This window comes from Epinephelus fuscoguttatus, linkage group LG20 (genome assembly GCF_011397635.1).
Source record: "Epinephelus fuscoguttatus linkage group LG20, E.fuscoguttatus.final_Chr_v1".
Lineage (NCBI taxonomy): Eukaryota > Metazoa > Chordata > Actinopteri > Perciformes > Serranidae > Epinephelus > Epinephelus fuscoguttatus.
The window spans coordinates 26,668,742-26,696,346 of NC_064771.1; the positions used below are offsets into that span (position 1 = coordinate 26,668,742).

At 41.9% G+C, this 27,605-nt stretch overlaps 2 protein-coding genes across 3 annotated transcripts in view; one reads left to right on the forward strand and one right to left on the reverse strand.

Annotated features, from left to right (window-relative positions):
* Positions 1–416: 416 nt before the first annotated feature.
* On the reverse strand, positions 417–26,434 carry LOC125881072 (thrombospondin-2-like). 2 transcript variants are annotated; one of them, XM_049564020.1, is made up of 22 exons: positions 26,307–26,434; positions 21,309–21,523; positions 21,097–21,162; positions 20,848–20,984; positions 17,538–18,191; positions 14,136–14,229; positions 13,881–14,045; positions 13,411–13,587; positions 13,160–13,333; positions 12,139–12,269; positions 10,950–11,084; positions 10,453–10,671; positions 10,257–10,364; positions 10,012–10,171; positions 8,476–8,594; positions 7,942–8,176; positions 7,272–7,499; positions 7,058–7,188; positions 6,420–6,560; positions 6,118–6,215; positions 2,347–2,486; positions 417–802 (listed from the first exon to the last, which is right to left on the reverse strand). In XM_049564020.1, exons 3-22 carry the CDS (start codon positions 21,158–21,160, stop codon positions 795–797), a joined length of 3,318 nt encoding a protein of 1,105 aa, XP_049419977.1. In that variant the 5' UTR covers positions 21,161–21,162; positions 21,309–21,523; positions 26,307–26,434; the 3' UTR covers positions 417–794. The 2 variants fall into 2 exon arrangements, with proteins under 2 accessions (XP_049419977.1, XP_049419976.1); XM_049564019.1 differs by lacking the exon at positions 417–802 and having other exon boundaries at positions 1,902–2,486.
* Positions 26,331–27,605, forward strand: part of LOC125881168 (proteasome activator complex subunit 4B-like) — a 61,000-nt gene continuing 59,725 nt past the window's right edge. Inside the window, exon 1 of the mRNA XM_049564199.1 lies at positions 26,331–26,543. Within this exon, the coding sequence (XP_049420156.1) occupies positions 26,350–26,543 (194 nt within the window). The 5' untranslated portion in view covers positions 26,331–26,349. The remainder of the gene's footprint in view (positions 26,544–27,605) is intronic.

Genomic DNA, 27,605 nt, shown 5'->3' on the forward strand with positions numbered 1-27,605 from the left:
TAAATATGTATAATATGCTTAGTTTTACACACCAGTGTGTAAAACTAGTATGTAAAGTTTTAGAAATGTAAAAATATGTATGCTACAATATACAACACAATACATGACCTACATAAACCGAAATAAGAATAAGAAATATGTTCATCATATATTAAACATACATTCAGGAATTAAGTAACAATGAAAGTACTGTACTTTAATGTAATTTTGAGTTGCTTGGATTTTGCTATTTGGGTGTTTTAGGACTTATAGGGTGCTATTGTTACTTAAATAAATTTGACTTTACTGACCTCAGCTAACCTTTGTCAGGTTCTCTCCCACTCACCATGTGTAATTACCACTTTGACCACTAGAGGGTGCTGGAGACCACATCCCTGCAACCAGCTACTGGCATCATCAGAAAAAAAAGAAACAACTGGGAAAAAAAGTGTTTTATTGATAAGTTAGCACCAGACATTTGCCAAGTGCTTCTCTGTTTACTCCATCATCAGTGTATCCTCCCATCTCCTCCCTTCATATCCAACATCTGACAATAAATAATTATTTACAACCATGAGCAAAAAAAAAAGCAAATGAAAAAAGCAACAAGAAGGCACAGCCATTAGAGATGCTGTCTGGGTCTCTTACAGTTATATACAGCGATTGTGATGTACAGCCTGAAATCAATACCGTTGCATAAAAAGCTGCTAGATAGATTTGTCTCTGTCTCTCTCTGTTGTGTTACGATTCTCTGAAATTAATGTGGATCTCCGGTGGGTTGTTGAAGAGTTTCCTAGATATCTCACCCAAAATATTCAGTTATCTGAGGAAAGAAATAAAGGAAAATAGGTCACGGATATGACAGAGACATGGGTTTTTTAAGAGGAACTAAATTTACAAATGCAGAGTACCGAGGCATCGATGAGGTGGTGGTGTGGAATACTGTACTTGAGTATTTCCACATCATACTGCTTTATACTACCGCTCCACTAGAATTCAGGAGGAAATATTTCTTTACTCCCCTACATCCATTTGTCAGGTGTAGTTGTAGTTACTGATTTAGACAACACAGTGTCAAAGATTAAACCAGTGGTTCCCAACCTTTTTGGCTTGTTACCTCATACGAAACATGTTCAGTTAAGGCCTCTTATCACATTTCAGATATGAGGTGCTATCACTGCCAACAAAGAGAGATTTCCCCTCTTAACTGTTCAGATGTTTTCAGTTAAATAACAGTCTGAGGCCAAAAGAGGTTGGATTAATAGTTCAGAATAAAGCAACTATCAGAGAAAAGTCCAAACATTTGGTAGTAGCCTACATTTTTTTTAAAACCTTGTTAGGGTTTTGAATGTAGGACTTTTGTATTTTCCAAAGTGGACTCAATTTCCCCATGTTTTTGCCCCATAGTGACTCATGGGAACAATTTTAAGCCCCGTTTCCACCAAGCAGTACGATTCAGTTCAGTTAGGTACGCTTTTTTTCTGTTTCCACAGTGAAACATTGTGGATGGTACCAATGGACCCGTTCCATACTGTCCCCATTTTTGCCATTTTCTGTGTGCAGCCTCGTTCTGTGGACGATAAACGAGGTGCAGACTTCCATCTGTGTCACCGGTAATGAGGAAATACAGTGAGTGCTGGACGGAGCAGTGAGTGACAACAACCCCGCCCACATTTAAGAGTACTGTTTGTGGTGGAAACTCTAGGGTCTAGGTACCATGTCTGAAGGGCTACTGTTGGTTCCAAAGGTACCATACTGAAAGTGTTTGGTGGAAACAGGGCTTTCTTTAGAGACTGGTCAAGTATTGAGCGAGAGTGCTGCAGCCAGCAGCTGTGAAACAGACTCCAATGTAGCCACTCAGGGCATGTTCATGTCGTCAATTTACATTAACTAAAAGTGCATGTTTTTGCCACCGACAGACTCAGAGTGTCATCAGAAGTGTCTGACAACATTAAGGAAAGAATTCTAACAGACATAGACATTTTTGCTAAAGAGTAAGATCCTTTTTGTTTAACCAAAAGCAACCCTGAAATCGCGACACCAAAAGCCACCACACCCAATTTAAATAAATATTAATTTTATCATAGTAAAACACACTTTATTTAAAGTCTGGTTTGTTTTAAATAAACCCTTAAGTCACCCAGTAAGACATGAAAACGTCGTGGCTCTATACACGCTACTACCCTCTCGCTCAATACTGGACCAATTTCAAAGATTGCTGTCTCCATTTGTTATTTAAAGACAAAAACATGGGAAAACAGGGTCCAGGTTGACAAATACAGAAGTCCCCCCTTTGAATGAAGCATCTGAGCACCTCTTCCACCGCTGATCAGAAGTCAGGACAGATGTTTAGACAGGATATCTTACCTCTGCACTCGTATCTGAGGTCTGAGAAGAGGACGTGTTCCTGAGAGAAGACAAACAGTCCCAGTCTGCCTCCAGCCAGGGTGTGGTCGTACACCGCCCCCGAGTCAGATAAAATCTCCCTGCCCTCGTACACCACCACCCTGCAACACAAGAAAGCTAACTACGTCATACACAGCATTTATTATGTGTTTTAACATTGATGCAGACCACATTTTACTATACGTACCTGCAGATAACTCAATTGCGTGGTTTTTTTTTGCAGAGTATCTAAGTACATTGAAGTATTTCTTTTTGTATTTTTCTCCCTGCTCCATATTTGACCATTTATTCTTAAGCAAAAGGGAGGACGTGACGTCAAATGCAGCTATATTTAAAACGGTTACAGCAGAGCTTCGTAGCAGCTATGCAAAATATCAATGCATGTCTGTCCTTCACAATCAAAGAGCAGGAGCCTCTTTTCAGTCTCACATTCAATAAGCACAGTCCTCCTACAATCATTCAGTACCCAGAATGCAACACAGCCATTGCTTGCATCTTCTGAGATAGCCTTCTTTAAGATTATTTTTATCATTCAACAACTGGGCCAGGCACATCTCTTTCCCTTCAGTTTTTTTTTTCAGCTTGAAAATCTCACTATACACTCTCCATCTGCACATAAACAGCACAAAGCTCAGAGAACTCACTGCCATCTTTTTTTTAAGTCCATTAGTGTGAAGTACAACTAAGTAAAAGTAGATGTGGCAGGTTGAGGAGAACCGGGTACAACAAAGGAAGTGAATTACGCTGTTATCATAAAATAACTCTTGGAGATTGATGATATCCTCGAGTGCAAGCACATCTGTGGGTGATATTTTCTTCAAAAAAGTGCCACTGAATGTGATTCTCACAATTTAAGAAGTTATTCAGCAGATTGCTGCTCCACTAAAACCCACATTAGCTGATCTGGTACTGACTGAGCCCCAAATGTTTGATTTAGAGAACCAAACCAGTGCTTCTGGCATGTTTTATCCCATTTCATATAAATCACATTTACTTTACAGTGGTGTGCTTTAGTGTTTGAGTTTAGTCAGTTACAGTAAAGCCTGCTTTAAATTGATTGGTGATCTCAAGTGTTTACTGTTGCTGATGTAACACAGCTTCACATTAGTAGCTGTAAAAGCAGACCTGCACTAAATTTGTTCATATCAGTAATGTTACTTTCACAGAAATTATGTTCACAAGTCTTAAAACAAAACAGGAAAATTATGTGTAAATGATTTATAGTAAATGGGCTAAAACACTATTCCTCCAAAAGCCAAGCCAGTAATATCAAATATGTTTTAAAGCTGGGGTAGACAGTTTGTGGAAAAGGATTAAAAAAAGTGACCCTCTGACCTAAGCCCTTCCCACCACATGACCGAGGGCATATGCACACGCTTCATACAGTAACTCCACCTCACTCCATGTTGCTGTGGACTGCCTTGCCTGCAGGACAGCAGACAGCAGCTCCTTTGAAAGGCAGCTGTAGTGGCTCAATTTCAGCCAGTGCAAACATTGTGTAACAGCAGCAACAGAAAGTTCCTGTGCTGATGTTTTCCTGGAATTGGGGTTTGCGCTGGCTGGATTTGGGTCGCTACCACCTCTGAATAGGCATCTGTCTTCAGAACTGGTGCCCACTCTCCTCCTGGCGAGGTGGTCTGTAGCGGTGGGGAGTGAGGCAGAGGACGCACTGTGATTTTGAGGATCAAGCTAACGTTAGCAACATAAACATGAACTTGAAGCTGCAGCTGTGGCCTTTGGCTCTGGTTAGCAGAAGGCTAAGTTATTAGCAACACTTTCCCTCCATCTCTGAAATACTTTGCCGATACTGGCACATTTTTGGGGGATTTTTTGGGGAATTTATTTCATGATTTTGAAATACTAACTCATTATCTTTAGTAACTAACTCATTAATTCTAGATACTACCTTACTGTTTTGACACATTAGGTCATTGACGTCATTGACAAGAATTAGCTTGCTAGCCACCCCACAGTCCCTCTACCTCACTCCACGTTGCTGTGGACTGCTTTGCCAATAGGAGAGCAGACAGCAGCTCCTTTAGGTGGCGGGTGAGTGGTTCAGTTTCAGCCAGTACAAACCCCAGCACTGGAGTAACTTGTGTAACAACAGCAACAGAAAGTTTGCTGATCCTGCAGTGAGTCAGGCTGCCTGTTCCCCTTACACTGGGGTTTGCACTGGCTGGATGTGGGTTACTAGGCATCCATCTCCACAGCTGTGGCCTACTCTCTTCCTAGTGAGCTGGTCTGTAGTGCTGGAGAGTGAGAAAGAGGACACACTGTGATTCAAGGATCTAGCCAGGGCCTTTGGCTCTGGTTAGCAGGAAGCTAAACTGTTAGCACAATTTTCTCTCCATCTTTGAAACGCTTCGCTAGCATATTTTTCATTTTGTTTATCTTTAGACTGTCTTCTAGACTCTCTACCTTTGTTGGACTGCTTTGCAGTGTAGGCAGTTGTTGCCAATGCTGGAATAGCAACTTTATTTGCAGGATTCTCCACCACTGAATCAGGCTTTCACCAAATGGACATGCATGTGTATCTGCATTTGTAGAACAGCCAGTAGGAACAACCTCTCTCTGAAATGACCTGTGATTGGCCAAAGTCTCCCATCACAGGCTAAATTTTCTAATGCCTAAAACAGAGCCAAGATGAGGTGCAGGACTCCAGTTTTCTCTTAGTCTACTTGAATTACAATATGGTGAAAGGTAGGGATGTCCCGATTCATATCGGCTGCCAATATTAGCAAAAAATGTGCATCGGCATCAGATCGGACTGCATGGAAAAATGCCGATCCAGTTTTCCATGGAGTCCCATCCAGGTTTTGTGGCCAGCCCAGCGCTCCGCAGTTCAAGCAGTCCATTCCAGTGATTCGCTCCAGCACTTACTATCAATCCACCAGGCCAGCATGCAGACACACAGGAAACAGCAGCACCAGGCTGGCACTGAAACTACAAAAATAACTGAAAAGGAAAGGTTGCATTGTTTGTTAAATGTCAACAATGTCTTATGGTGTTAATTTTTTGTTGGGGGGCCAAAGCATAAGTGTGTGGAGTCTTGCTGCTATTTTAATTTCAGTGTTAGACATTTTAAAGATTTCTTGTGTTGATTTATTTTCTATTTATTAAGGGGCCAAAGCAGCCAAAGCAAACCAGCTATATTTTTTATTTAATGTTAATGTTCAAGTTTAAAGTTTGTTTATTTAACCCTGTTAACAATAAACGGGTCAGTTTCTCATACCAACTGTTGTGGATCATTCTAACTAACCCGATTAAGTAGTTGTTCTTGTTAGAGTAATATTGCTTGATCAAACCTTTTCTAACATGACTGACATGACATGACTACGCGCTTGGATCAGATCAGTATCGGTATCGGCCAAAACTCAAGACTGTAACATCGGTATCGGATCGAAAGTGAAAAAGCTGGATCGGGACGTCCCTAGTGAAAGGTACTATGAGATTTTTGCCCAGTGACGCCCAAATAAAACTGCCTACCCCAGCTTTAACTGTAAATTAAAATGTAAAGGTTACTGCTAATGTTGAGCCATCTCCACTTGGGAGGTCCACATATCTTTAAAAGTTAGGTGATTTCCATGATCCAGCTGTGGTTTGACAGCTCAAACTGAAAATATAAATTCAGCCAAGATGCTGGATATTATGAGGTCATGAATAAATCTAGCCACTGTTGGATCCCCCAGTGATAAAAAATGACACTTCATATGATGAGAGTATTTGTACCTGATGAACCCAGTCTTGGGTCTGTGGATAAGGTGCATGCGGTAAGCTGTGTAGTCCTTCCAGCCAATTTTATTGGGATCATGCCACAATGTTCTGACCTGAAACACACACACACACACACACACACACACACACACAGATGTCAGGGTGGAGAAAGAAAATTGGGCTTGAGTAACTGATCTTTACTGTGCCAGCGTTCAAGGTTATTTTAGTGAAGGTTTATCTGTTCTAATAAAGGATTTAGTGTGATTTATGACAAGCAGAATATAAAAAGACAAAGACATAAAGTCACTGTTTCGTGCCTGGTGTCGGGTGTTTCCAGTGTGCCACAGGGCATTGCGTAGATACTCCCCGGGTCCTGTGGCGGAGTTGACCAGTTTGATCGAGACTCCCGCTGTGCCAAAGGCTTTGGAGGGCTTTTTCTCCCAGTAGGCCTGAGACACCTGCTCTCATAGAAAGACAGAATGTGGAGAGTGAAGGTTACGTTTATGTTCATACAGTAGTACATGACTTCGTATCAAAATAATGAGATGCTTTCTCACAATAATGAGTTAGTTTATGAATTAGTATTTCAAAAATAGTCAGTGTCTGGACTCGATGGGGGGGATTTATCCTGCTGCCTCTCAGATGTCCCTCGATCATAAAATATCTCCCTCTGATGTCCTGGTGTGCCTTAATCAGCACAAATAATCTATTAATCTGTACACTCATATTCTGTATTAGATATTATCTTTACTTTATTCTTCTGTTTCTCCTGATTGAAATTATTTTGAGAAGGTTTCCATTATTTTGAAACACTAACTCATTATCCTGAGTTACTAACTCATTATTTCAAGAAAGTTTCTCACTATAATGACCTCCAGTTTTTTTCACACTATTGGGAATGGGCTTCCATAGATAGTAGTTATCATCAACGTTAAAGTCAACATTCAAACCTCACCTGTTTCCACATGACAACGTAGAAGCGTCGACTGGACTGGTAGGCGAACACAATGCCTGCGTAGTCGTCATCTCGGTTGGTATTTACATAAAATGTCACACTGAAGTCCACCGCGCTGAACTTGTCATATCCTGTTTAAACAAGTAGATATTAATATCAATGTATTATACTTTTTATGGGTTAAGTTTTTTTTTTTTTTAACAGTTAACGTCACCTAAAGCGATGCCAGGGTCTGAGTTGGCCGTCTGCAGCAGCTCGGTGCCTTGGCTGCGGATCACCCAGAGAGGGTCAGACTGTGTGGTGCCTTTAGGGTCCAACAAAACAACCTGAAACTTCCTGAAGTCTGTAGACCCAATATCCTGGTTCAGCGGGCATGGATCCAGCGCATCTGGAATACTGTCATTGTCAAAGTCATCAAAGCAGGCATCTCCACTCCCATCACCTGCAGATGGGAGGAATAAGGAGAAAGAATGCAACGATGCTATTTCCTTGAATCATTTTTGCCAAGAAGGAGAAAAAAGAGTGTAAGAGACGACGTGTAAAAGCAGTGAGAAAGTCCCGTGTGATGGTGGATAGATTTAAGAATCTTTTATTTATGATTAATCCCACGGCTGAGAGCCGTAAACTGTTTATGTTGATGTCCAACATTAACATGACCTGGATCACTGGAAATATACTAAACTGTTTTACTGCATGACTGCAAAATCCATTTATCATAAATCCTACAAAATATCTTCCCCATGTGACAATCAGCATTTGTTCACATCTGTATCGTGACATTAGAGACACTATCAGTCCTACTGATTAATTTTCAGTAGTTAATACAGGTGTTTTTCTTTCTTTGAGGCCAACAAAAAATTTAGAAAAACAGTAGCAACACCGACCATCAGAGTCCCTCTGGTCCCTGTTGGGCACAAGTCTGCAGTTGTCCCGGTCGTCGGGGATCCCGTCGTTGTCGTCATCATGGTCACAGGCGTCTCCCCTCCCGTCGTTGTCATGGTCAGCCTGGTTGCTATTGGCGATGTACGGACAGTTGTCTAGAGAGTTTTGGTGGCCATCCTCATCGATGTCCTCATTGTTGTCACACATGTCCCCCACTAGGTCACTATCAGAGTCGAGCTGCAAACACACACACACACACACACATAAAATATATATATTAAAATAGTATTAAATCACAAGTCTCCATGCTCTGTTTTACCTCCACCAGCACTCCCACTCCCTGCACAGACTTCCAAGTTTTCCTTTTCATGTATTGAAAAAACAATAATCCATCCACCAGATTGATTGCCACAAATAAATTGTTAGAATGGCTTTGTTGGATCCCTGTTAGAAATGTGCACCCCCAAACCAGATGTTCTGCAAGGCAACAGCACCAGACACATGTGCACTTTTAAGCATTTGTGTTTTTCAGGAACCTGCAGAGGGTTGTGTAGAAGGGGACAGTTGTCACACTGGTCTCCAACACCATCCAGGTCGGTGTCCCTCTGGTCAGTGTTGTAGACTAAGGGACAGTTGTCATGGTCATTCAGAATCTCTAAGAGAAAGAGACGCACACACAAACATACGCACACGCACACACAGAGCAGATGAATTGCATGTCTTGTGGCTTTTTCTCTTTTATTACACATAAAAACAAAACAATCAACATAAATCATGTTTGGACAAATGTAATTCGATCCATATTTAAAGACTAACTCAGCACTGAATCCACTTTGAATTGATCCTGGTCCCAGCCTGTAGTGCTCATTACTATAGAATTTATTCTCCTTTTTCAAGAGAAAATCAAGTAATTATGTCCTCTAGAACAATGATTCTACACCTCCTTCACGTCAAGGACTCCTAAATCAATACACATTAGGTCATGGAGCCCCGTCTGAGCAGATTTTGCTTATGGACCTCAATCTGAAAATATTTTGGTTGATAGAAGTGAATTCTACAGTTGTCAACTAGAGTTTAGAGGATAATGATGGAGGAAGTGAAACCTATGATCACGCTGCTAAAAATGCGGCCTGTCGACATTATCTGGTTTTGAAATGTGGCCCAGTTGAAATAGTAGCCTAAATGAATAGCCCTGCTGTAGTTTGTTTGTTTGTTAGCTATCTAACAGCACATCAAAAATAGGCTAATTGTAAGCCAATCTTGTTCAGTGAATCAGTTTATCATGTACACTCAAAAAATATTTAGGCCTATTATTTAAGATAGTTTGCTTATAAATACATGAACCTGGTAGTTCTATATTTAAAACACATTGGGTTTATTAGTGCTATTAAATAAATCACATTAATCACATTACTTATTATACTCATTATTATTACTTGAGCTTGTTTTATTTATTCATTTCACAGATAGTTACACATCGTTAGTCCTTAAATTCATTATGAACGTGGACTTAAAATCATTGTTTTATTTTATGGCTTTGCTGCCCTCAAAAAATTGAAAATTGGCCTTGCCCCTAAAATGACGAAATCCCAGGCCTGGTCATGACCCGTCAAGCTACCTAGATTCATGTTCATTTGTCATCCCTGTGTTTCCTGTTTTATTTTGGTAACCATTGTCTCGTCTCAGATCCCACATCTTGATTGAAGACCCTGAACTTTTATCTGAGTCTGTGAGTCTGCTTTGTGAGTCGTCCTCCAATTTGTGCTTGACAAGGTCATGGCTAGGCACGAAAGAAATAACTGGTTGGGGTTAGGATATGGCTGGGTTGAGGTTAAGCACCACAGAAAACAACTGGTTCAAATACATTTTCTAAATCTGAGACGTTAGCTAAACCGTTGTGCTAAGTTTCTCTTTGATTTTAATGTGGATACATAGAACACGTTATCTCTCATGGGACCGCATGGAAATCTAAAAGTGAAAATTTTAGTAGCGCTACCCATTTCATGATAATGGAGCTCTCTAAAAAGACTGAAATAATTGGTCATGTTCCAGGCCTGGTTTCCAGCTCCTACCATCTCCATCAATGTCAATGCTGCAGGCGTCTCCCTCTCCGTCGTCATCAGTGTCTGTCTGCAGCGGGTTGCTATCAAACGGACAGTTGTCACAGCGGTCTCCGACCCCATCTCTGTCAGAATCAAACTGCCGAGGGTTGTACACCAGCGGGCAGTTGTCCTACACCGAACACACACATTAGTTCATACGCACACACAGGTGAAGCTTTCTGTCATGGCATCCACAACATTACTCCATGTCTCACCCTCTCATCTATGATGTCATCATTGTCGTCATCAGGATCACAGGCGTCTCCCTGTCCGTCTTTGTCCAGGTCTTCCTGTCCAGAGTTTGGTATCATGGGGCAATTATCCTGCAGCCAATCACAACTCAGTTTAGCGAAACCCGTCCGATCAGAACACTGCCAGCCAATCAGATGACATTTTCCATTATTATTTTACCCTATGACAGTGATAGGTTGCATTCTGCTTGCAGGGTAATCTGTAGTTGGGCCAGCCATCCAGATCAGAGTCTTCTCCACACAGGAAGCCATCGCCCGCAAACCCGATGGCGCACACACACTTGAACAACACCTCAGACGCCAGGCCCAGGTAGATACACTCGGCATACTTGTGGCAGGTGTGTGTGTTGTCTTTGCAAGGATTGTAAGGCTCACACACCTACAACCAAACCAAACATTTGAGGACACAAAAAGTGATTTAGTTTAATGCGTTGAGAGTAGCTCATACAAAGGCAAACGTTTATTCAACAACATTTTTTTGTGTTTTTTTTGTTTTGTTTCTTGGATTTTTAATTCTATATTTGTTTTACATTATGATGTAATGATTGCTTGTGTGGAGCCCAGGAAGAGTAGCTGCTACCCTGCTAGTGACCAATGGGGATCCAAATGATAAATAATTAAATTCATATTGTTTAAAATAAAGACAACAACACGTGCCTGTCTGGTTTCCAGGGCTTCCTGCAGTCCAAGGCCAAACGGCTGAGTGCCTTTATAGCGAGGAGGACAGGGCAGACAGTAGAAGCCAGGGTCTGTGTTTACACACTCTGTGACACAAACACTCTCCACTTCACACTGCAGAGATAGAGGGATTAACCATGTTCAGCATATCAAACACTAACAGTGGATACAAAGGTTTGACAGGTGAGGTGTACGGGGTCAGACTACACAACATCTACTCCTCTCGAGATGGCTACTGTCTGATTAGCTGATCACAGCGGCTTCAGTTACAGCCTGAAGGTTAAACTCTGACCAATTATAGCTTGTACAGCCTGTGTGATGTGCAAAGGTGATGACACAGGAGAAACTTTGAGGATCTGGAGAGTGTAAAACTCATTTTAAAGGACAGTTCACCCAAATATTAAAATACATGATTTACCTGTGGGGATATTTATCAACCTAGAATCAATGGTTCCCAAATGCTGTGTCATACTTGCATTTGGCCATGCCACTGTCTCTGTAATGGAGCTGTCTGTTAGTCACTCACTCTACAGCAGGGAATGGCACTTCAAAGTAAAAGCTCTGTGCAGGAAATTCACTGTACTTCAAAATAAAGTGTGTATTTTACAAACTTGACACATTCGCAAATCACTTATAGTCCACTCAGAATGGACTCAGGACCCACTTTTAGACTGTGACCCACCATTTGGGAACCACTGATCTAGACTGCATTGGTGTGAGGTGCTGAGTGCTGGAGATATTGGCCATAGAGATGTCTTGCTTATCTTGAATGTAATGGAACTAGATGTCACTCGGCTTGTGGCGCTCAAATTGTAGAAAAGAATTTAACAGCAATGTCTTTTTCAAGAAATCATGACCTGTTAACTCAAGATAATCTACTGACCTTGTTGCAAGCAGTTTCAGGAACTATTTTTTTCCTACTGAACTGCATCACCAGATTTTTTTGCCACTTTGAGCACCACAAGCGAAGTACCATCTAGTTCCATTATACGCAAGAGAAGGCAGACATCTCCAACACTCTAGATTCTCCAACAATCTAGATTTATAAATACCACGACAGGTAAGAGGAAAAATATGTGTTTTTGATTTTGGAGTGAACTGTCCCTTTAAGTGTCACCATACATGTCAAAGATGATGTCGAACGTGAACATAAATGTGCTGTTATTACCTCATTTTCATCTTCACAGTGAGTGCCATTGCCTTTTAAACCCAACGGACAACGTCCACAATACCATGATCCATCGCTATACGACGTGCACTCCACTCCAGGAAAACATGGATTTGAAAGCAAACATATGTCTGAAAAAACATATGCATATAAAGGCAGTGAGTCTTTTACATAAAAAGCAAATAGTCCAAGATAAATAGTGTTATTAGTGGCAACTAAATTAATTCTTGTCACCCAAAGTGATCATTTGTACATCAATTACTCACCCTGTGTGACGATTAATTTATGAAGATGACATAATGTTTTAATTGCATGCCTCTACAGTGTACAACGATTTCAAAAATGGAGAGAATTCTTGATAAATTGGAGTGAAAGTGGGCCATGTTTAGCAGCAATACTATATCAAACATTCATTTACAAACTCATAAACCTTGAACAGTACAATCCAAGTTATCCAGGTGTAAGCTGAGTACGTCCCAAACACACGCACCTTCGCTAAACGTTAAAATGTCTGCCTGAACAGTCTCACTCATGGACATAGCACGTACATTTGACTCTGCTCGTACACTCCATTAAAATCCCGTCTCTCAGCTCATTCATTGTCCAGGGTGTGACGAGTGTGGGTGAGTGATGGCAGCACTCCTTCTCAGAATTCATCAAGAATTTTCTCTGTTTTCGGAGTCTTTGTTTAATATGGAGGCATTCACGAAAAACATTTTCCTCACACATTTAAGGTAAAGTAATTGGTATACAAATGACCATTTTGGAGATTAAGTATTCCTTTAAGGAAATTCATACTTGAATGATTTGTCAGTTCTGTCCTAAGCTTCAATAATTAAATAAAGGCAGCATAAACGCTGAAGGATATTACTTTTTAATCCTCTGTTGTTTGAAAATATGTTGCATCCAATAAAAAGGAATAAGGCTCACATGCAGATGTGAAGCTGAGCCTACTTATGGGGTAATATCTGCTCACACAGTTAAGACGCACCAATAGCCTGAGATATGTAGACAGGTTTACCTATAGGACATGGCTGTTTGTTACATGCTTCATAGTCCACAGCGTCTCCAGCACAAGGCTTCCCACCGTGCTGAGGGGCAGGGTTCAAACACTCCCGCTGACGACTCGTAAGACCTCCACCGCACGACTCCGAGCACAGTGACCATTCAGTCCAGCTCGTCCAGCCTCCAGCAACTACACACAAATACATCATTTTCCTGTGAGCCGTCTACGTTCCACAGGGCAGCCTGCTTGTGTATTTGTGTACTCACCGGGGCAGAGTGTATTGTTGCAAGGTTGTGTCTCCCTGGCGCTGCCTGTGCACCCTCTGCCCCCCTTCTGTGGTGGAGGGTTGTTACAGAGACGGACCCGTGTGATGTCGCCTTCTCCACATGTGGTTGTACACGCGGACCAGGGAGACCAAAGGCCCCAGTTCCCTTCAGCACGCACTAGACATGACACAAGCACATAAAGATTGTAAAACGGTCCTTCTCTTTGTGCAGTAGCCTGGAAAAGTCTTCAACACAGACCACCACCGCGGCTCCGCACTGTGTATACATTTACAGAAATACAACGTGTTTCCAATTATGATTACAATCTCTAAAATCCATTTATCTGAAGTTCCGTGCTTTTTGCTCTTTGCTGGAATATTCAATTTGTTCTCTTGGACCCGCCAATCAATCACAAAAACTAAATTAAATGAAGACATGTGACAGATTAGACATGCTGAGTGATGCCCTACCCTTGCGGTCACATTTCATCAGCATGCAGCTGCGGGTCTGGACTGACGGGCCAGCACAGGACGGCATGATGCCATTGCAGGATCGTCCCCTCTGCTGCCCTCCACGTCCACAGGTGACAGAGCAGTGGGTCCACTCAGACCAAGGGGACCAGCCATCCTCATTATCTTTATATACATACACAAACTGTTGGTATATTTGTAACCTTAACATACATTTTCGACCTTTAATTATAGCTGCAGACAAATCGAACTCACTGAGACACACAGGACAGCACTTATCGTCGATAAAGGATGGATAGATGCAGGATACAGGAGGGCAAGACACCTGATGACACACCACCTTTCCATCCTACACAAGACGAGGAAGATAGACATAAATTCAGCATTTTTAAACAATGTTATTAGTCAAGCCATGTGAGCCAGAGCCAGAGCCAGAGCCAGATGTTTTGCTAAATGCCAGTCCTCGCAGAGGAATGGTATGCTGTCATGACTCACAATAAGTCTGGCTGCTCCCTCAATCCATCCTCGATAAAACTAATGATACTTTATAAGGAAAAACAGACTCAGAGAGGATGAAGAAAGCATGAAATATAGGAGTATACCAAAGGCAACTCTGGAGATAAATGAAACCACATTGGGTACAAGCGAAATTTACAGTAACTGGTTAGTACACTTTAAAGGAATTTTGAAAAATATGTTTATTCGAATTTTTGCAAAGAGTCAGATGAGGTGATTGAAACCATTCTCAGATCTGTCTGTTAAAGGGACAGTTCCCAAAATCAAAAACACATTTTTCCTCATACCTAATTATGCTATTTATCAGTGTAGTTTGTTTTGGTGTCAGTTGCCGAGTGTTGGAGATATTGGCTGTAGAGATGTCTGCCCTCTTTGGAATATAATGGAACTAGATGGCACTTGGCTTGTGGTGCTCAAAGCAGCACGAAAATACTTCAGTCAGGACCACTTTAGTCAAAAAAAAACTTTATTTCGATTTGCATTTCAAATTTGGCGGTATGGCTCTGTTCTGGGGCCTCTCAGCCTTTCCTAGGCCTACGCAGAAAGCCTCTTCCACGTGCGTACGTGAGAGCACACCTCTTTGCCGAGCCCGGTCTCACTCTGAAGTCGTCGAAACCTGGTGCTTGGGCAGCGACTTGTGGCATCAGAAACCAACGAAAAAAGGCATCCTTTAACATTGGCATGACACCCGGCCAGTTGCCGTTATAGTTTAACAGTGCCCAGCGGCGACAGGGGGGAAATGCAGCAGGACAAGGATGAACCGAAAGCCTGACTGGGGCGAGGGGGAGGGGTGGTGGATGGGTCCAACAAACACCAACTTTCACCTGAGAGAGCGGTGTTCTCATCCCGTAAGATTCTCAAGCCAAACCTTATTCTTTTTTCCTAAGGCTAACTGTGTTTTTGACGTTGAAGGGGATAAAATGTCAATACGTGGTGTTGTATCAACATAGTGCGTTTATTTTGAAAGAGCTTGCATGTAAAAATTAGTGTATCTTGAAAGAAGCTGATACGGTGTCCAGGAAGGTCAACAACCAAAGCATCCAGGGTACCTTGCATGTCATATATGGACATGGAAAGTCTATGACCAAACATCAATATGTGACAAGGTTGGAGTGAGAATGTGTTGGTTTGCCCTTCCACATGCAAAGGAGGAAAGCCTTAAGGCAGAGAGAGCACATCTCTCGGCCCTTCCACGTGCACACAAGGAAAGCCTTAAGGCAGAGAGAGCAAACCTCCCTGCCCTTCCATGCGCCTACATGGAAAGCCTAAGGCAGGGAGAGCAGCAGCAAAGACTCCCCAGGAACAGAACAGAGCAGCATCAATGACAAACACAAATGACATTAATAAGTCAGACACAGCATGAAAAGGAGGAGCTGGGTGGAGGTGGGTTGCAACACAGCTTGCAGAGAAAGCAGCAACAGTAGGCAGGCCAGAGCAGTTTAAATATGGTGCCCTGAATGAGATTCTCCAATTGGTTGCATAGAAAGGAATCATGTGATCTATCAGCTGACTCCCTTCTATCATTCAGCTGCTCCATCAGTTGATTGGGCTGTTTGAGATCAGCTGATGTAGCTGTGATGTTAGCTGAGCTTGACGCTAAGTTCAATATTTGAAAAACTCACCAGCAATGTTTCTCTCCAGAAATCCTGACCTGGGTTCTCAAGATAATCCACAGACCTCGTTGTGAGCAATTTCATGTAGGAACTATTTTCTTTCTACCAAACTACACCCGCCAACCGTATCACAGTGCAGACGGAAGCGTGCATTTACTGATAGCTCACCTAGCACCAGTGAGCCAATCTTGGAACCCATCAGCTATAGGTCTGATGACGATAAGCAGCCGATATTTCAGGGGATCCGGTGATGCAAGCAGATATCCGGGCCAAGACTTTCTCTCTGTGTGCTTGTTAATGTCAGTTAATCTCCATGAAGAGATATCTGCGTATGAATGCAGATAAACTAAAGGCAAAAGAAAGAAAGAAATGCTACTATAAAGCTTAAACATCATCAGATATAGCTGATGGGTTCCCAGATTGGAATTTTGGCCAATGCATTCCGCCTCTTCACATGGACTGCTTACCTGCTGATCAAACGTGATTGGTCAATACTACTCGGACTACAAACGGAAACCAGAATCCTTTTAATACCAAAATCTTGTCCCATACATATACAGCTAGTTGACATTACAGTTCAACTAAAGAGGATTTTGTTAATGTTTACATCTCCTGCTTTCACAAGCATGAGCCTCTTGTAGATGAATAGATGCATGCTTCCCTCTGCGCAGTGATACTGTTGGTGGGTGTAGTTTGGTAGAAAAAAAATAGTTCCTAGTGTTATCTAGTTCCATCCATATTTTTGAGAGAAGGCAGACATCTCTATGACCAATATCTCCAACACTCGGCAACTCACAGCAAACAGTCTAGACTGATACACAGCACTACAGGTAAGAGGAAAATATGTATGTTTGGCATCAACTGTCCCTTTAAATATGAAGCTGCAGCAAAACTTGTCATTTCTGTATTTCGCTATTTGTACAGACAGAACAAAACAGATATAGTGAGCTTTAGAGGTGCTTTCAGGCAGATTTTTCCAACCTTTCAAGAGAAACAATTTTCATGCCAAACTAAGCTAACGGTCTCCTGGCTGTGATATTAGAGTAGTGTCAATCTTCTCGTTTAAATTATTTTTGGACTCTTTTGGTTTCATGATCTTAAGTCGGAGTCAGAACTTGAGACTCCATGTTGTGGCTTTCAAGTCTCAAGTCAGGTCTAGTTTTGACTCAAGTCTTTAAAGTTAAGTCTTGGATAATCCAAGTGTTTCAGTAGCCAAGTACAAATTCAGAAATGTTGTGTACTTAAATAAAATAAACTAAATATCAAAAAGAAACTTGGACTTGAGCCTTGTTCAAGTCGCAAGAACTTGAGACTTTACTTGGACTTCAAAACTGCTCTAGGCTTTAATTCAAAATGGAATTACTGAAGTAACTGCAGTGTAAATGATCAACCATCCACACTAGATGATGTGTGTGATGGTCAGGCTGTCTTTCCATGACAGAAGACAGACGTGCATGGCACTCTCCCAGGAAACACCTCACTGCTAATATTTCAGATTATAGTTACATAACACTTTTTCACAACTAACCTTGCAAACACAGGAGGTGCAGCTGTCAACATCCCAATCCTCCCCGTGCTCATACACTCGTCCGTCCTGCATACACCACACCTCTTCGTCTCTGCCTCTGTCAAGATCATTGATATCATCGCTGTTGCCATCACTGCCGTCGCCATGGCCACTGCTACTACTGCTGCTGCTGCTGTTGCTGCTCCAGTGTCTGCTGCGCCAGTTGCTGCTGCGCCAGTTGATATCATCACTGTTGCCATCATTGCCATCACCATGGCCACTGCTGCTACTGCTGCTGCTGCTGTTGCTGCTCCAGTGGCTGCTGCGCCAGTTGCTGCTGCGCCAGTTGCTGCCACGCCAGTTGCTGCCACGCCAGTTGATATCATCACTGTTGCCATCATTGCCATCGCCATGGCCACTGCTGCTACTGCTGCTGCTGCTGCTGTTGCTGCTGCGCCAGTTGCTGCCGCGCGAGTTGATATCATCGCTGTTGCCATCATTGCCATCGCCATGGCCACTGCTGCTGCTCCAGTTGCTGCTCCGCCAGTTGCTGCTTCGCCAGTTGCTGCCACGCCAGTTGCTGCTCCAGTTGCTGCTGTTGCTCCAGCTGCTGCTGCTGCTGCTGCTGTTGCTCAGCTCAGCCAGAAATATCCGCATCTCTTCATTTTCTTTTGCCTGAGAATACAAAAACATACATATAGCATTTTCAAAACATTAAAATCATAATAAAAAACATATATTTCTCTCTTTTCTTTAACGTTACCCTGTATTAGTGCGCAGAGACCTGTTAAAGTAGGCTACAATGGTGGTTGAGTTGATCACCAGCCAATACTTTAACACTGATGGTATTCTTTCTGCATGGTTTTTTTTCCCCCCAAAAAATTAGTAGGGCATTGACCACAAACCACAGCGCTTCCTGCCAGTAAAAAGGGATGTTGCTGCTTGTTCCATTTACATTGGCAGAAGAGCTACTCTCTGTTGGTTTTGTCACACAGATTTCCCCAAAAACCAAACCCCGTCACATTCAATGTAAGTGCAGAGGCTGGTAGACTTAGTCAGTGTTGTCCACAATTTATTTATTCTTATCACAACAAAAGAGCCAGTATTAATTTTGAAATGTTTCACTGGTGTTGAAATGTCACATTTAAAGGGGACCTATTATGCTTTCACCAATTTTGTCACATGTAGATAATGTTACAATGAAGGTTGTTCATATTAAATGTGGCCAGTGTTTCTAATAAGGAAGTGAACTTATGTTTAAGTTATCATGTGAGCCAAAACCTCAGACTTCTCACAGTTTTTTCTACTCTGGTTAAAGTATGATGTCATAGTGTGCTGGATTTCTTTACATGGTCATCTACGGCTGCAAGTACACTGCTACATGTAGCTACATGCTAATGTCAGGCAAACCTGTAATTTTGGTTGCTGATGTTGTTAATTTATCCCAGATTTTGGATCATATTCCCACTGGAACATTAATGGTTGAAAAGTTTTTGATTTAAGAATTTAATTTAATTTAATGTTGGTGAAGTAGAAGTGTTGCTATTCTCTAAGTAAATACACTTACTTACTGCTATTGTTCATGCAAGTGCATGCTAACGTCAGGCAAACCTGTAATCTTAGTTGCTAATGTTGTAAATTTCTCCCGGATTTTGGATCGTATTCCTCCTATAACATATCAGGTCATGTTTATAAGCTATAATTGTTGATTTTTTTTTTATTTTTTTTTTGTGATAAAAAGTGCAACTATGCTCAACTGAAGTCATTCCGCAGCTGCAAATACACTGCTACATGTAGCTACATGCTAATGTCAAGGAAACCTGTGATCTTGGTTGCTGATATTATTAATTTCTCCCTGATTTCAGATCAAATTCCTGCTGGAACATGTCTGGTTGAAAGGATTTTTGGTTTAGAGGATTGTATTTGTGATTTCTTTGTTACAGTCATTCCCCAGCTGCAAGTACATTGCTAACATTCATGTAGGTGCATGCTAACATCAGAGAAACCTGTAATTCTGGTTGCTGATGTTGTAAATGTCTTGCAGATTTTGGATCATGGTCCTGCTGGAACATGTTGAGTTGTGTTTTGAAGCTTGCAGGATAGAAAGTGCCACTATAGTCAGTTACAGTCACTCTGCTAACATACATGTAACTACATGCTAACATCAGGCAAACCTGTGCTCTTGGTCACTGATGTTGTTAATTTCTCCCCTATTTCAGATCATTTTCCTATTGGAAAATGTTTAGTTGAAATGACTTTTGGTTTAGAAGATTTTATTGGTGATGTTTTAACAGTAGAAAGAGGTGCTAATTTCTGTTACAGTCATTTCATGGCTGTAAGTACGCTGCTAATGTTCATGTAGCTGCATGCTAGCATAAGGTAAACCTGTAATCCTGGTTGCTGGTGTTGTACATTTCTCCTAGATTTCAGATCATGCTCCTGCTAGAAAAAGGTTAAGTTGTGTTTTGAAGCTTAAAGGATAGAAAGTGCCACTATACTCAGTGGTCACTCTGCTAACATACAGTCACTCTGCTAATGTACATGTAGCGACATGCTAACATCAGGCAAACTTAATCTTGGTTGCTGATGTTGTTAATTTCTCCCAGATTTCGGATCATGTTCCTGCTGGAAGATGTGTGGTTGAAAAGATTTTTGGTTTAGAAGATTTTACTGGTGTTTTTTAACAGTAGAAAGAGGTGCTAATTTCTGTTACAGTCATTCCCTGGCTGTAAGTACACTGCTAATGTTCTTGTAGGTGCATGCTAACATCAGGTAAACCTGTAATCCTGGTTGCTGATGTTGTAAATTTCTCCCAGATTTCAGATCGTATTCCTCTGATTATGGGTTAGAAGCTTTTCTTGGTTTTTTTTGTTTTTTTTACACTAAAAAGGGCCACTATTCACCATTTAAGTAATTTCCCTAGCTGCAATAATGGTGCAGAGACGCCAAGATACAGAAGACCCAGAGATGCTGACCAATCAGAGCAGCTTTTTTTCCAGGAGGGCAAAGGCACTAAACAAGTGTTTGAGACAGAGGTTGAATACAGGTGTTCCAGCACAGACAGTATGAGGAAAATAAAATGTAAACACGTTCTAGTTAAAACCCTAAACCCAAGCACGAATCCCCAAATTAGCATTATAGGTCCTCTTTAACATCTTTAACCGGGCATTTTAATGTATGTAAAAATGATTTTAAAAGAAAGTAGACACCATTTTTTACAATTTGTTGCTCATGCCCTATCAAAATAAACACTGGATCCGAGAGTTTAACACAACAAACAATCACCAACATGCAGATAATCCATGTGCATACACGTATTTATGTGTCTTACTACTCTATCCAGGTCTTCCAACAGGTTGCTGGTCACAATACGCAAGCCTTGGATCTCTGTCAGCAAGCCCACCAGCTCTTCACACGGATGACGACAGACCTCTGACGACACATTGTTGACCTTTGCACCGCCCACACCTGCAGATGAGCCACAACATATGTCCTGTGCTACATTTCATACTTGCGAAGAAAACAAGGTGAATAGACTGTATTGGAATGCACTGTGTTTGTGTCTGCACATGTGTGGTACCTGCGCACACAGCTGATGCATAGAGGAATATCAAAAGCAAGGGGAAACCTCTCTGCGGACTCATTCCTGTTCACACATAAATCACATATGCAGCCACCATGAAATAAAGCACCTATACTGCTCCACCACTGCACCATACAAGCAGGACTGCTGCTGAAGAGATAGGAGAAGAAGAAGAAGAAGATGATAAAGAGGGAATTAACCATGCATACCTGCGTACTCCTCGCTGTTCAGCCTTTCTCCACGATTAGAAATCACGGCTGGTAGGCTCGTCCCCGCTGCAGCTCCACAGGGGCTGTGATGGAATGTGTGTCTCCTCGTCTTCTTCTTAATTCTCTTGTCTCCTTGTTTCCTTCACACTGGGTCAGGGCTTATCAATACAACTTCCTCAGTACTTTGTTGTCCGTCAGGTTGGTGAGAGTGAAATCTGAGTGAAAACATGAAGACAGCTCTGTTAGTTCTGTAGAAACTTCTGTGTGGCTATGTATTTGTTTGAGTGTGTGTGTGTGTGTGTGTGTGTGTGTGTGTGAGTGAGTGTGTGCATGTGCATGTGTGTGTGTGTGTGTGTGTGTGTGTGTGTGCATGTGTGTGTGTGTGTGTGTGTGAGGCAGGAGCGGGAGCCATATATTACCCGTCTGTCTGGCGATGAACTGGGCTGCATATCTCCCAGCGAGAAACCCAGCTGGATGGAAGGAACTTGTGTGTGTGTGTGTGTGTGTGTGTGTGTGTGTGTGTGTGTGTGTGTGTGTCTCGATGCAGGTTTCCCAGACACATCATTTACACTCTTCACTCTCCAAACTGAGACACACACACAAAATCGTGCACTCACACATCGATACACACATACACACACTTATTGGCTGCCCGAGTTTTTCCAATATTTTAGGAGCGAGAAAACTGGCATCACCGTTAATCTCTGGTGAAAATGAGAGACTTGGTATGTTTGTGTGTGTGTGTGTGTGTGTGTGTGTGTGCATGTGTGTTCTTAGGGCTGATTTTTCTTGATGCCTGCAGAGGATCGTGAAGTAAAGATGAGCAAGCTGATGGAATACAAAAACATCTACTCCCATTGGGACCATCATCTCTCTTTCCTTTCTCCCGCTCTCTCTTTTTCCTCCATCACTTTCCTCCTTTCCTCCCTCCTCCTCCCCCCCCCCCCCTCTCTGTTTGGTCTTCTCCCTGCTGTGTCAAAGAGGCATCATCATCATCCTGAATCACATTTTCCATCTGTAGACTCCACTTGTGGAATAATGAATCCCGCAGATGTGTGCACACATGCACGCACACACACGCAAGCGCCTGTGCCCATACAAACACACAACCTCTCTATATCCAGATACACAGAAACATCACAACCAAGAACAAATGAGGACAGGCACCATGTTTCCATCCTGGAAGTGGTTCAGTAGTGGAGACGTTGAAAGCAGGTGCTGTCACTGCTCTGAGGAGAAGAAAAACCCCAAAAGTAATACGATCTGAGGGATATAAAAGGTAAGGACTTGGGCGAGATTGCTTGGCAAAGTCCAGAGTGACATTCTTGGACTGATATGCCCTGTGGAAGGCACATTCTGTTCTGGGATCTCTCTTAAAGTCTGTGGCTGTCAGTCTTCCCCTGTTTTTATAGAGTAAATAGTTTCAAAGAGGGCACCTTGCTCGCTGTCTCATGACACTGTTCAGGGCTGTAATCACCTATTTAACTTTGGCGGGGACCATTTTCAATCTACACCTTCTGCGAACCCTCAAGGGTGGTTGACGGAAATCACCCCCAGGAGAAAGTTTTAGAAACTTCACAGCTAAAGTGACCATTGAGAGCATTTTTAAACAAACATCTTAGATGAGGGGTTCTCACCAACACACTCTCGCTCCAACCTCGCCACATATTGACATTTGGTCATGGCCTGTCCACGTCCACATATGACATGCAAGGCACCCTGTGTGTTGGTTGTTGATGTTCTGTGACACCGTGTCAAGTTCTGCCTGTTAGATGCATTGTCCTCTTTCAAAATAAATGCACTATGCCAGTAGAACACCGGAATTTTTTTCCTTCAACAACAAAAACACATGGTTGGGTTTAGGAAAAAGAGTAGGATTTGGCTTTACAGTCTTACAGGACTTGAACACCACTCTCTCGGGTGAAAGTCAGTGTTTGTTAGACCCATCCACCACCACTCCCACCTGACTGCCCCAGTCGGAATTTCACCACCTTAAGTTTCGTCCTTGTCCCACCACGTTTCCCCCTGACGCCACCGCGTGTCATTAAACTATAACGGCAATCATGCCGACATTAAAGGACGCCTTTCTCATTGGTTTCTGACTCTGCAAGTCATTGCCCAAGCGTCTGATTTTGAGGACTTCAGAGTGAGACCAGGCTCTTCTCACAGTTTTGATGGCAGAGTGCTATTTTAAGGAGCCAGCCTATGATTGAAGGCCAGACAGGAAAAGTGCACACACTGAACAATCAACAGTGTTATACATCAGTCTATCCTGTCGCTAAACCAAAATTAGTGTGCTGCTATTTAAGATCTGAATCTGAGGATATTATGTGATGTGTGCTGTTTGTGTAATTGTATGTCAAATTTGTGTGTGAACTTCTTGAGATGTCTGAGGATGCAAAATGAATTTCAGCGTAAACTGACAATAAACATACAGCGTATCATATTTTATCTTATAGTATCTTAACCATTCTAGTTTTATTAATATATCGAGGGTGACATTCTGAGCATATTTGAATATTAGGGAGGATGTGTCCCCCCCAATCTATCAGTCTATCTATCTATAAATACATATATATATATATATCATTCCATATATTCAGACTTTCATTCAATATACTTGGAATTTCATTCCATATATTCAAGTTTTGTTCAATATATTCAGACTTTCATTTAAATGCCCGGTCCCTTTTACTAGCCTGGTGTGGCTACACATTTTGACAAAGAAAGGCCTGTCTCAATTAGACGCCTGGTCTGGTTGTCAAACAGTTCTTTTAAGTTCTTTAAATAGGCGTTCTTCGGATGTATGAAAGCAGATTGCTGGCTACCTCAAATAATGTGTCCATTCCTCGATTACCTTATAAGTTATTCATATTCCTTGAGTCCGTAAGATTCAAAAGGGTTTTTCATAAAAATTAATCCAAGTTGTGAGTATTGTTTTAACAGGATGAAGTGGTGTTGTGTCAGGATGCCGGTTGCTGTAATCCCCGAGTGCCGTAACTCACTGTCTCTCTGATGCGTTGTCTGTTGGAGTTAAATCAAGTGAATGCTTCATAACTGATATATTATCTGAAGTCTAACTTTTATACAAGTAATATTCATACCTATCTATCTATAAATACATATATATATATATATATCATTCCATATATTCAGACTTTCATTCAATATACTTGGAATTTCATTCCATATATTCAAGTTTTGTTCAATATATTCAGACTTTCATTTAAATGCCCGGTCCCTTTTACTAGCCTGGTGTGGCTACACATTTTGACAAAGAAAGGCCTGTCTCAATTAGACGCCTGGTCTGGTTGTCAAACAGTTCTTTTAAGTTCTTTAAATAGGCGTTCTTCGGATGTATGAAAGCAGATTGCTGGCTACCTCAAATAATGTGTCCATTCCTCGATTACCTTATAAGTTATTCATATTCCTTGAGTCCGTAAGATTCAAAAGGGTTTTTCATAAAAATTAATCCAAGTTGTGAGTATTGTTTTAACAGGATGAAGTGGTGTTGTGTCAGGATGCCGGTTGCTGTAATCCCCGAGTGCCGTAACTCACTGTCTCTCTGATGCGTTGTCTGTTGGAGTTAAATCAAGTGAATGCTTCATAACTGATATATTATCTGAAGTCTAACTTTTATACAAGTAATATTCATACCAGTTTAAATAAACAATTTGATTGTATTTCCCATATATAGTTGATATCAGTGATTAAAACAAATAATAGCCCGGGCTATTCAATGAACTTTTAAGGTAAGTCTATCCATCTCTCTCTCTCTCTCTCTCTCTCTCTCTAAATATATATATATATATATATACACACATATATATGCACATGTTCTAAATATCGAGGGGGGGGCGTGTCCCCTGCATTCCACCTAAAACCTACACCTAAGCCAGGAACTGATGACAGGTTTCAGGGCTATCATGGGCTGTTTGACCTCCAGAAGACCACTGGTGAGATCGAGGCAGGGCTGAGAACACTTTATGCAATCAGGCGGCTTAAGAAAGGCCAAGGTGGAGTTGCAGCAATTGGCCCATTTCTTTGAAAGTAACCAGACCAGACATCTCAAGGGGCTTTTGCATTATGCTCTAAGCCCTCCGCTGTGAGCAGCAACCTTATTTGCTAGGCAGGCCAGACAATATCCTGCAATTGCCATAGCACTCCTAAGCATGCAGTGGTCAGAGAATTACATGGGCTTAAAGTAAAAGGATTTACATGGAAGGGTGCACAGTAACGCAAGAATAGAGAAGTTCGCAGAAAAAGGTGTCATAAGACAGCAAGGTTAGATATCATGAGTGGGACTTCTTGTCAGGGATGTATTTTAATTGCACATTTAGGTGTACAAATAATTAAATGTTTCTGTTGCGTGCAGCCAAATCATACAGACATGTGTTTTCTTGCTCTAGCTGCTTGACAGACAGATATATGCTGATTCACTAATGCTCCGTGTCTGTCCCAATAACAGCCACAGTGGGTCAGTAGAACATGAGAGGGGCATTAATCCAGTTATCAGATCATCCTATTATTCTGCAGATTAGCTTGCAGCACACACGCAGCTAGCGCCTCTGGGATTTGTAGTCCACAGTCATGCCTTCCAGGTTGCCCCCTACCCAAAGCCTACACATGAAAGCTTTTTATATTTATCAAAGCCTGCTCTCTTACTGATGCTGAAATCAAAGCGTGACCATAGAGTACTACCCTTTCTAGCAACCTGTGGGGTAGCCATCACTGTGAGTGCACAAGCCCCCCCACCATCCCCCTCCACTTGTACTGGTAAGGTGTGAAGTGAGAGATGACGCAGCGCCTGGTGCAGGTCAGAGCAAAACCGGCCCCTGCGCGCGCTCAGGGCTTTGCACAGCTCAATTAGCGTGACACACTTTCCCCTGTGATCGCCTGCCTGCCTTCCGCCTGGTCTCTGGACACACAGGATTATGCCCTTTAAACTTCTCAGACGCCACAGCATTCATTAGAGAAAGAGGAACAGGTTTTCTTTACCTTTTTACGCATTGCAGAAAAGTGACCAGACCATCAGTGGGATATGACTGTGGATGGGGACACGGCGGGGTTTATCCCTCAGAAGGAGATTGTGTATAATGGACTGCTGCCTTATGCTGACCGGTTGGACCGAGAGGCCACGAAGCTGTTGGCGGAGATCAAGGCGAACCTGTCCAGAGCTGTCCTCCTCAGAGAGCTGTGGCCCGGGGTCGCCTTCTGGTCCAGGAAACTCTTCTCGTAAGTGTTGAAGCCCTGGTTGTCCTCTGGATACAAGCAAACCCATGATTACTTAGTATTAGGCCTTAAAAGTCAGTCAATAACAAGTGTTTCTAATTCTAAAAATTCTAAATCTAAATCTAAATCTAAAATCCAGGATTCATTAAAAAAGCAACCACCTGGAGGAGTGTAGCTGGTAACTACCAGAGCTGACACACAGAAGGGAGCAAAGGTTGGCTGGAAGTTTGACCACTATTGTTTAATAGATAAAAATATACCAGTGCTGTTGTCTGTGAATGGTCAGTGATGTCCAACTTGCAAAATGCATGAGAATGCAATGAGAATGCAGTGATGAGTAAGTGACTTTGCATTTGTAATAAAACGTAGAGATGCATGGTACACTGAATCAAGGCTGCGTAAAATGGAGGAGGTTGCATGCATATACAGTATGTCACTGAATCACAGACAATCTTAGCACTGAAAGTAAAACAAGACTTATTTCTAAAATAAAAGCCAACCTTCACTTTAAGCTTCCTAACTAGAGCAGCAATTATATGCTGCAATATTAAATGAAAGCGTGTCATCTATCCATGTACCCAAGTACTTGATGAAGACACTTGTTCAATTAATTTACCATCAGACGTGAAGATGCTAAAATCCTCAAGCATTGAGAAGACCATAAACTTCATTTTCTGAGCATTTAAAATCAATTTTAAACTCAGCAGAGCGGTTTGTAATGACTGAAAGGCTGTCTGAAGCTCTTGCACTGTCTGCATTAGGAGGGTGCATGCATGTAAATTAGGACTGCAACTAACAATAATTTTCAGTATGGACTACTCTGATTATTTTCACGATTAACTGATCAAGTGTTCAGTCTATAAAATGTCAAAAAATTGTTAAAAAAAAAATAATAATAAATGCTCTTCACAATTTTCCTGAACTTAGAGTGACATCTAAAATTTGCTTATTTTCTCCAACCAACCGTCCAAAATCCAAAGACCCTTCATTTACTATCACACTCTGCTTCATGGGTTTCATGGATAACACTTAAAACTAGAAAAGTGCAGACCTCCGCCAAGTAGG

Bases quoted from the DNA above. Each gene is read 5' to 3' on its own strand.
- LOC125881072 (XM_049564019.1), bottom strand. From the start codon at position 21,160: ATGAGTCCGCAGAGAGGTTTCCCCTTGCTTTTGATATTCCTCTATGCA. The intron at 10,172-10,256 runs GTGAGACATGGA...TGTTCGGTGTAG, and splicing joins ATGACATCATAGATGAGAGG to GACAACTGCCCGCTGGTGTA. The intron at 6,216-6,419 runs GCACGAAACAGT...TGTGTGTTTCAG, and splicing joins CTGGAAACACCCGACACCAG to GTCAGAACATTGTGGCATGA.